The sequence below is a fragment of the Hypomesus transpacificus genome, chromosome 4 (genome assembly GCF_021917145.1).
Source record: "Hypomesus transpacificus isolate Combined female chromosome 4, fHypTra1, whole genome shotgun sequence".
In the NCBI taxonomy this organism is placed as follows: Eukaryota; Metazoa; Chordata; class Actinopteri; order Osmeriformes; family Osmeridae; genus Hypomesus; species Hypomesus transpacificus.
This window is the reverse complement of record NC_061063.1, coordinates 5,125,618-5,135,301: the sequence shown is the minus strand read 5'-3', so window position 1 is coordinate 5,135,301 and position 9,684 is coordinate 5,125,618. Positions and strand designations below refer to the sequence as shown.

Below are 9,684 nucleotides of genomic sequence, written 5' to 3'. Positions count from 1 at the left end.
TGTCAGGTGGATGGATGAAATGACAGGCTCGAGTGAGAAAGTAGTCTTGTCCAGGTGTTTATATACTGCCAGAGAGGGTGGAGTAAAGGGAGGTTCTTCTGGTGAAAAGACAACCTGAGAGTGATGTCAGGAGGAGGGTATTTTGAAAACACCCACCTAACATACCACAAGAAACCGGAAACTACAAAACAGTGCCCAGAGAAGTGTCCAAGATGATCGCACTAACTGCATGTTTGGCTTTAGTCTCAAACTGTAGCTTGAAAGATATCACTTAACCTAAAATGAACTCCATTGACAATAATATTCTGTTTCAGGAGACATGAAAAACCTGTATGACCAACCAGCTGAGAAGGAAAGCAATGTTAGGCAGATCAGAAGGTCTGACCCAAGTGGATAAATAACCACTCAAGAGGAGAGTTTCTTTTAAAAAGTTACATTTATTGAATTCTTTACATAGTTTTGAAAGACATCGATCAGAGACAAATTTCCCACATACAAAAGTTGAAACATTTCAGGAGGATGTCCACTTAAACAAGAAAGTCATTCCTGATTGTACCAGCCGGTATTATCCGCACACCATTTTCAGTTAATCGGGAATGACTCCCAGATGATAAACAAGTTCTGACATTTCTCTCCCAACCTTACAAGATAAATACAATCACTATATTCTATATAGTGATTGTTATACTATATTTATATTATACTATAAATATAATCACAATATTATCTCATTAAACTTGCAGAATGGTCACTGAGAAACAAGCAGAACTTTCAAAAACAAGATCCAAAGTTAAATCAAGATATCGCAATCAATGGTCCTTTCTAGGAAAAGCTGGTCAATGCATTTATTAATCTTTTTAGAAATGATCAAACTGGAAATGCAGTTGCTAGTAAAAGCCCCACAAACGTATCAAGAGGTGAACTGGCAAAGTCATCAAGCTTCATTCAGTTAATGATCCAGTAATTCCTATAGAAAAACTTTAAAGAAACACATTTTTTGCCTACTTTTATCCTATCCCTGGCAATTATGAGTCAAGAACATGAATCACTTATTCAATGCCTAGTTGTTGGCTGCATAGTAAAGCCTGGGTGTATGGCAACAAGCAGTGGTGACCATTACACATGACTTCACACTTAGGAGTAAGAGAGTAAACAATGCCAGAAATGTTCGGTGGACAAAATGGTTCCTTGCCATGGATCGTTTCAATATTTCTGTCAGCATACAAAGCAATTCAACTATCCATGATGAAGTGAAAAACACTGAAGCCTTCTGATATTGTATTGAACCCTGGTGTACTAGTGCCTCCTGAACTAGAGTATCAGTGAGAGGTTTTGTTGGACTTACAGGTTAGACAGGATGCTTTCCATAACAAAAGTAAACAATGCAAGAATGTGACGCATATTTGCTCCGCATTTTAAAGTTAGCCTTTTAAACAAATATTTCCACCAAAGATACCTCGAGACGCAATCCTAAAGTAATTCAATACAGATAGTGCTAGAAACTAGAGACAAAATGTCCTTAATTGTATTAGTTTGAGGAGAAATTATAAATACATACGTTTCTTGGTAATCAATGAGAATTGTGTACAGGAAGGATATTTCTTACTACCGTGTGTGTGTGTGTGTTGGAGGGGGGCATTCATGCTCCCTACACCAGAACCTTGGTCACAAGGAAGCTGGTGAGGGTGAGGAGGGCCAGGGGAAAGGTGTTGAGGTGAACTAGGTTGGAAGCAGCGTTACAAAGGTCAGAATCACAGCAGGTCTTGGTCACGGCGTAGACGGTGGCGTTAGTGGTTCCAGGAAGATTGTAACTGGACGTCTTGTTGCACTCAGCCACAGCAAGACAGCCCTTACTCTTGATATCGATGGCAGATGCTGAAGAAAGGTTTAGACAGATCAAATCAAAAGATGCATGCCTGTTGCACTTGAGCAAGTAAAATGACAATAAAGACGGCTGAACATTTGTGGCAACAATTTTGCTTAGTAATACCTTATTTAACAGACATCATTAGGTCTGACTAACTAACTGTATATGGAAATTACTACAACCTGAAAAGACAGGTTGATATAAAGCCTTTCACTCCTTCAGCACAGCAGTAGACTGAGCTCTGAGTCACAGGGGACTTTCCTAACGGGTGACTCAGACCACAGACGGAAAACAGAAATACGCATGATGTTTGCCATGCGGCTTCCATATTTGCAGGCAGGATTCAATTTCCAAAGTAGGGGGAAGAGACTTTTTGGGAAGCCAAGACACTGCCACAACCCTGACCTGTGCCAGGCATCCATGTTGGGGTCCTTACCTGCTTTTCCGATGCCACTGAAACAATTCTGGCCAGCATCGCAGGTGACTTTGGAGGTTATACACAGGTTCCCCAGGCCAAAATCACACTTGTAGCATTGCAGAGCATGGCCTGGGATGCAAGAGAAACAAAGGAGCAGGGAACAAAACAGTGTCCATTACTAGTCAGAAAAGTCTATTAATTTTCACTAATCAACATTTGTCACATTAGAGACTACAGCAGTCTTCTTTTTGACGACATTTCAATAATAATTTTTCTTGAGTCCGATTTTTTTTTTTTAAGCGTTGGGTGGGGCTGTGAGTGGCCTCAGAAGACTCGAGAAGCAGGAACAAATGGAACATGTTGGGGATCTTCCTCAGACCTCAACTTCAAATGGGCTTCATGTCAAGGTCCCCAAGCTGCCTTGAAGGTAACCGTAGGCCTGAACTCCATGTTAATCCTTCCCATCACTACTACAGGAGGACAACCTGCATTTCAAGTCTGGTGTGACACAATCCAAACCGCATCGGCCTTTTTTGTACAACATGAATCTCACGCCACACAGACCAGCTCGAGTTGTTGAAATTAAGCTACTATGGACAAAGAACAAATTATCTTCACTAATGAAACTGATAATGAAATGGTAACAATGAGAGGCAAAGCAAAAAGGGGGGGGGATCATAAAACAAACTACTGCGTGCCAACATCTTCCTCCAAAACTAGTTTCGGTCACACCTCAATTTAGTAAAAAATGATCAGTTTGACGAGCGCCACACCCACAATTTTAAGCATTGACTGACACACCAATCCCTAAAATCAAATGGAATTTCCCACAAGCAACAAAACGGGGGTTGCAACATCACCCTCCTAACACACCACACCCATTAAGCCTTACTACAGCTTTGACTGCATTACCTCACTCCAAGTCACTGTACTTTAAATGCAAGTGTTAAGTGTAAATGTTAAGTCTGACAGATGACACCGGTAGAGTATTACTTGTCCTCAGTAGGTGACTGATAAAAAAGACCTCAACTACACTGCTCCAAAAAAACCTACTTAGCGAGTCTCCCTGGCACTCGTGACTTCCACACTATACCCACCCCCACTTGACTGGTTGTGCCATCACACAGAGCTGCATTCCTGCCATGGCACATCATTTCCAAATGAAGGTTAGATGACTTAAGTGACTCCACAGGTTTTTGGGTACAGAGGCTGGGAGCAAGATGAGTCACAGGGTCACAAAGATGGATGGACTGCTGCGTCAAAGGCTTATGAAACGTTTACCACAAAGACAGTCAACTACTAAAACAGATGGGTTGTCTCATCCATGCAATTATTCTGAAACAGTATCACCCCCTTTGAGGAGAGAAGACATCTGGTCATTCCTAATCCACAAAAAAGCTCATAACGAGTCATTAGGTGTTATTTCATTATGCCAAAAAATTAAAGACATGAGTTTCGCAAATTAATTCAAAAATAAAGTGCTATTGTATAGTCATGCATGTCTTTTCGCATTTCGTACAATTGTTCATCAGAAAACCTTTCCAAACAGGTTATTCCCAATGGGATCACTTGCAAGTAAAGTTAAAACTGATCGTCAGGTAAACTCTTCTTCCCCCAAAAAAGCACGAATCTGCATCAAACAGTAGGCTACAGACAGAATGTTTAATATGGCGATAACTGCGACCAGAGCCTGAATTTTGTTGCAGGTCCACCAGAGTTCCACTGGGAGTGATCGCGGTAGAGTGCAGAATGAATAGGAGCCTGTGGAGCTAAACGGCTAAATTTGTCTTTCACCTGATTGTCGTTGAGAAATTTCAGATTTTATTGTAGTTTTTATATGTTCAACATGATAATTCATGGGCCGAAAATTGAATGAACGAGCACTCATGTCCTTTCCATTTCTGACAGGGCGAGTTGTTATTGCCTATAAAACGCTAGCATTCTGCTAATGAATGCTGATTGGTTAGTGAAGGACTGACTACGACCAAGAGATCCCGCTTGGTGGCATCCGAAGCAGAATCAGAATGTCACAACTCGTGACAACGAGTGTCAACCCAAAACTCGTTCTAGCATGTGTATTGACAAGGATAGCCCAACCTGTCAGCTGTGTTGTCGATAGCTCGAGAGAGAAAAGGAAGTAACCAGAGCTTGCCGTAAAACAATCTCTGGTCGTACAATGTGTATGCATAGAGTTAATATAACTAGAGTAAGCTTTTTGTCTTCCAAGATGGCATCCCCATTCATTTCTATGAAAAGTGCTCAGTGGCGCAGTGAGGCAAGCGAGAGCGCGAGACTGGACGCGGCCATCTTTCCACTTCCGTGTCTTCCGGTCTAGCTTTAAACAGTGGCTCTTTTTTTCCCTAGCTCCGAGAGCTCATGTAAATCGGCTATCGGCCAATGTGAACTTTTGTGCTTGTGCCCTGTTAGTATCCGCGAGCACATTTGCAGGCAACTTCATTGACTAAGCAAATAAATGGGTTGCTAGTTTACCCATTTCGGATAGGTTTCAAACTTAGCAAAAATCGGGAAAAATTATTCTATGAAAAAGCTAGTAGTATGAGCCAGGTTCGAGAATCAAACAAATCATTGTACATGCAATACCACCTACATCCACCGGGGCCGTTGCTTCAACCGAGGGGCGAGGGGTGGGGGATTCGTCAATTACATTTTCAAAGGCTTTTTAGAACAGAAAGGCGACTTCAAAAAAATCTAACACCCAGCAGTGTGTATTTGTTTTGCCTCCCCTTTCGAATTTAAAATTCAAATGACTAGAAAAAATATATATATCCTGAGAAAAGTGGATTTTGAGGGGTAGCTCCATAGACCATCATTCATTCTGCACTGGACCGTTAGCACCTTCATATGGAACTAAAGTGGAACTGCAACCAGTTCAGAACAAGGGAGAAGGGTCCAAATGCAGTGCTCCCTCCTCAGGCCCCTCTTAACCGGAACTCTCTCCTCAGGCCCCTGAAGCCGGAACTCTCTCCTCAGGCCCCTTTTTTCATGTGTATCCGAGGTATTAGCGCCACCGCTGGTCGGAGGATACTGTAGGCTATTTATATTAATAGGCTAACTTACATTGAACTTCGGTTTTATGGAAGCAAATCGTGACCAAAATTCAAATGAAAATGCATTTCCAGAAATGCATTTTCATTTTAAGAATGTGGCTGCATTATTTGACTCAAATCAAATTAGTATTCAATCATCCTATTTGCATTTTCATTTTCTTTTTTAAGACTGCTCATTCTTTCCCTTATTTAAAATGAAAACGAAAAAGACATTTGAAATTTAATTTTCAAAATATGCCCCAGCAAATAGATACCAAAATTCAATTTGAAATGTAAAATTTGAAAATGAAAATGCATTTCCAGAAATGCATTTTCATTTTAAGAACGTGGCTGCAAAATCGTGACTACAATTCAAATTCAAATGCATTTCCAGAATTGCATTTGAATTTTAAGAACGTGGCTGCAAAATCGTGACCACAATTCAAATTCAAATGTATTTCCAGAAATGCATTTTCATTTTAAGAATGTGGCTGCATTATTTGACTTATAAATCAAATTAGTACTGATTGGTACTGAGCGGACATTGCATTTTCATTTTCTGCCCGCAAAGAACTGCCCATAATTCGAAAACGAAAATGCATTCTGAGCGGCGCAGTAGAGTGACGTCAGTAGCCGCTCTTCTTCAGCTCCCTGCTGACCGAGCTACCCATCTTGTTCGGTAGGGGGCGGTGTGCACATACGCATTGCATTACATGGCAAATGTGCCGGGAAATTGATTGAATTGCCGGGTCTTTAGAGGACGCATCACAGATCATGGCGCTCCCTCAAATTGTGCAGACACTGATAGAATTAGCTGAGCTGGTAGAAACTAATAATATATCTGAGTCTGATGCCCGTGACCGAGTAGAACAAGTCACAGAGAGCTTGGCTGCATACTCTGCCGTCACAGACGTACACATTAATGAGGTTGCCATAGTAAACCTCTCTTCAGTCCTGGAACGGCTGGATGCTGTGGAGCCTCAAATGGGACGGGGACTACCAACCATCCACATCCCGTTCGAGTCCATCGAAAACTATTTATTAAATGGTTTAAAAATAAAGGACATAGCGGAGCTGCTGTCGGCCACCAGACCATCCGTCGGAGGATGCAAAGCAACGGATTTATGGAGCTAGAAAGCTGACAAAAGTATCTGAATTTGAATATGAAAGATCTGAAATATTTGTGTGTCGAATTTCATAAAACTGAAATATATTGCTGTTGAATATATAATATCTGAATTATTTGTATGCCAAATTTAATACAACTGAATTATTTTGATCCAAAAATAAAACATTCTAAAATTCAGATTGCAGGAATTCAGATTCTTGAAATTCAGATTGCGGAAATTCAAATTCAGATTGTGGAAATTCAGATTTTGTCTGAACCAGGCCAAAGGTGAAACAGCTTGCTTTCACAGGAAAAAGTAGACCATTTAATAAATAGTTCTCGATGGACTCGAACGGGATGTGGATGGTTGGTCGTCCCCGTCCCATTTGAGGCTACTGACGTCACTCAACTGCGCCGCTCAGAACGCATTTTCGTTTTCGAATTATGGGCAGTTCTTTGCGGGCAGAACATGAAAATGAAAATGCAATGTCCGCTCAGTACTAATCAGTACTAATTTGATTTATGAGTCAAATAATGCAGCCACATTCTTAAAATGAAAATGCATTTCTGGAAATACATTTGAATTTGAATTGTGGTCACGATTTTGCAGCCACGTTCTTAAAATGAAAATGCATTTCTGAAAATGCATTTGAATTTGAAATGTGGTCACGATTTTGCAGCCACGTTCTTGAAAATGAAAATGCATTTCTGGAAATGCATTTTCATTTTCAAATTTTACATTTCAAATTGAATTTTGGTATCTATTTGCTGGGGCATATTTTGAAAATTAAATTTCAAATGTATTTTTCGTTTTCATTTTAATTAAGGGAAAGAATGAGCAGTCTTAAAGAAGAAAATGAAAATGCAAATAGGATGATTGAATACTAATTTGATTTATGAGTCAAATAATGCAGCCACATTCTTAAAATGAAAATGCATTTCTGGAAATGCATTTTCATTTGAATTTTGGTCACGATTTGCTTCCATACGGTTTTAGCATAAGTCAATAGTGTTTAACATAGCGGAGTCGACAGGCTCTCCGTAGACAGGCTCTGCTAAAGACTTGGGCAGAGAATGTCCTTAAACAGGCTCTGGTAGTGCATAGAGGGGTTTGGGCCCGGGGTGGGGTTAAGTGTTTTAGATCAATCATAAGATGATTAATCAGTTCAAACATACCCTGGTGGCTCACCGGAAAGATCAGTGGTCCGAGCCATTTACTGCACATCATCCCCGCCACTACCCTACTTTACGGCATGCACAATTAAGGTATCCACAAGAGGGCGTCGTGGTATGTAATACTGGCAGACAGCTTATGTCGTTTGAGATGGTTCAAATAACTTCCAACGGCAACATCATGGACCCATAGACATAAGAGTTGACAATGTCAATAACATGAAAACGGATGTAAATTGTATAATGTCAGACAGGTCCATGTAGGCTATAACCTTTCTACCTTTAACACAAAGCTCACTGACACTTGAGCAGTCTGTTGACCTTCTGAGTCACATTTTAGACCTGTTAAAAGTAGGTTTAGGCCTAAAATACAGCTAGCATTTACCTCAGGCCGTAACACAAGCCTACCAAAATCACATCTATAACTCCTGATCCCACTGCTGTTCAGGCAAGTCACAAACCCGCCCTACGTGTGGCCGATACCAAAATACTTAGGCCAGCCTAGGCCTACTCCAACACAAACCAACTGACAAACCAAATTATTTTGCGATATTTTGTCCGGTCCGTGTAGAGGTATTGGATGTGATTTGTTGTTCCATTTTGCTGCAAAGCCCGTATTTTCCCCTACTGGCAATTGAGCCTTACCACAGGGCAGTTGAATAATCTAAAATGACAATGATTTTACTGGGTTGCGGTTCATGGAGTTTGACTACCTCTTGGGGTGAGGCAGTTGTGTTAATGTCTGAGCATTGTTAGTTTCACGCCTACAAAAAATAAAATGTTCTCTGCAGAACTACAAGGCTTTCTTTGCAACACTATTATTCAAAGGTCATCAAACCCATTTTCCGTTTTACCCACTCAGCTCGAAGACATCTAAACCAAGTAGCCTATTTAATCAAACATTAAGCAATGAAGTAGGTCTACAGGTTGTGACATGATTTGCAGGTGGGGTCTGTATCCAAGCTTATGGGGTGAATTTGTGCTGCCTTTCCGAAAACAGTTTTGGTATATCGATGTGGCATCCAAACGGGTCAGTAAATGTTTACTTTATAATTTCACTTTAGTAGCATATCCCCAAAATACAATGGGTAACTATGATAGCGGTTCAACGCTTAAAAACCAGTCGGTCAAACAGTCCAAATCCTGATTAGATATATTGCCAATATATTGCCTAAAAACATTGGTTAGCCTGTATGAATAATATAACTAAACCCCTCATTTACGCTAGCGACACATATTCCATTTAGACTATCTAGCCTACCCCTGAAAGCAGTCATTAAATATGAAAATGTTTATTCATCTTACCGACTGAAAACAATAGTCCGGCTGCGAAAATGCTGAGAAGAATTTTGTTCATTATGAAATGCGAACTATCTGTCTCGTCAACTCAAAAAGTTTCTTTAGTGTCTAAGTAGCGTTAGACCGTTAGACTGAGATCATAGAACGAGGTTTGTCAACCGACCCGCTATTTATGATCTCCCTTCCCATCGCTCTCCCAACGTCACCGTGATTCAATAGCCCACAAAAATCCCACGCCCTTTCTCTCGCCCACCTGTTCTCGCAGGTGTAGCAAATTAGAGATATTGATTGAGGGATTAACTTAACCCACATACATTCACTTCACACAGTCCACTTATATTTTTGACCTCTTTGGAACAATATTGTCACAAGAGAGAAATCACAGTGTTGGAGGATTTACTGTGATAATCTGTCTTTCACATATTAAAATACCTGATTGAGTGTACAAGTATGTTTAGATTTGGCCTTTTTCATCTTTCTTTATCAATGGACAGTTGGAGAGACAGGAATGCAGGGAGAGAGAGGGGGAAGACCTGCAAGAAATGGCCTCATTCAAATCCGGACACCTGCATAAGGAATACGTCTTAATGTAACAAGCCCTTAACAAATGAGCTACCAGGGTTCCCCAGGATTTCCATATTTGGACGAGATTTTCCAAGAGACCCTGTCAAATATCTACCTAAAATAAATTAGGGGTTCTGATTGTGTCCTTAAATTAGCACGTGTTTGAGTAAAATCTACACAGTAATTTCCCTGATATTTAAAACAGAGC

The 9,684-nt window shown here is 40.5% G+C and overlaps 1 protein-coding gene across 1 annotated transcript; it reads right to left on the bottom strand.

Moving 5' to 3' along the window:
• Positions 1–417: 417 nt before the first annotated feature.
• On the bottom strand, positions 418–9,087 carry LOC124466833 (sperm acrosome membrane-associated protein 4-like). Its single transcript, XM_047018733.1, has 3 exons — positions 8,919–9,087; positions 2,304–2,414; positions 418–1,875 (listed from the first exon to the last, which is right to left on the bottom strand). Exons 1-3 carry the CDS (start codon positions 8,968–8,970, stop codon positions 1,649–1,651), a joined length of 390 nt encoding a protein of 129 aa, XP_046874689.1. The 5' UTR covers positions 8,971–9,087; the 3' UTR covers positions 418–1,648.
• Between the last annotated feature and the right edge of the window lie 597 nt (positions 9,088–9,684).

Excerpts from the sequence above, each read along its gene's own strand:
- LOC124466833 (XM_047018733.1), bottom strand. The coding sequence starts at position 8,970 with ATGAACAAAATTCTTCTCAGCATTTTCGCAGCCGGACTATTGTTTTCA. Across the intron at positions 2,415-8,918 it reads CGGACTATTGTTTTCAGTCG|GCCATGCTCTGCAATGCTAC; the intron begins GTAAGATGAATA and ends CTTGCATCCCAG. Across the intron at positions 1,876-2,303 it reads CAGTGGCATCGGAAAAGCAG|CATCTGCCATCGATATCAAG; the intron begins GTAAGGACCCCA and ends ACCTTTCTTCAG.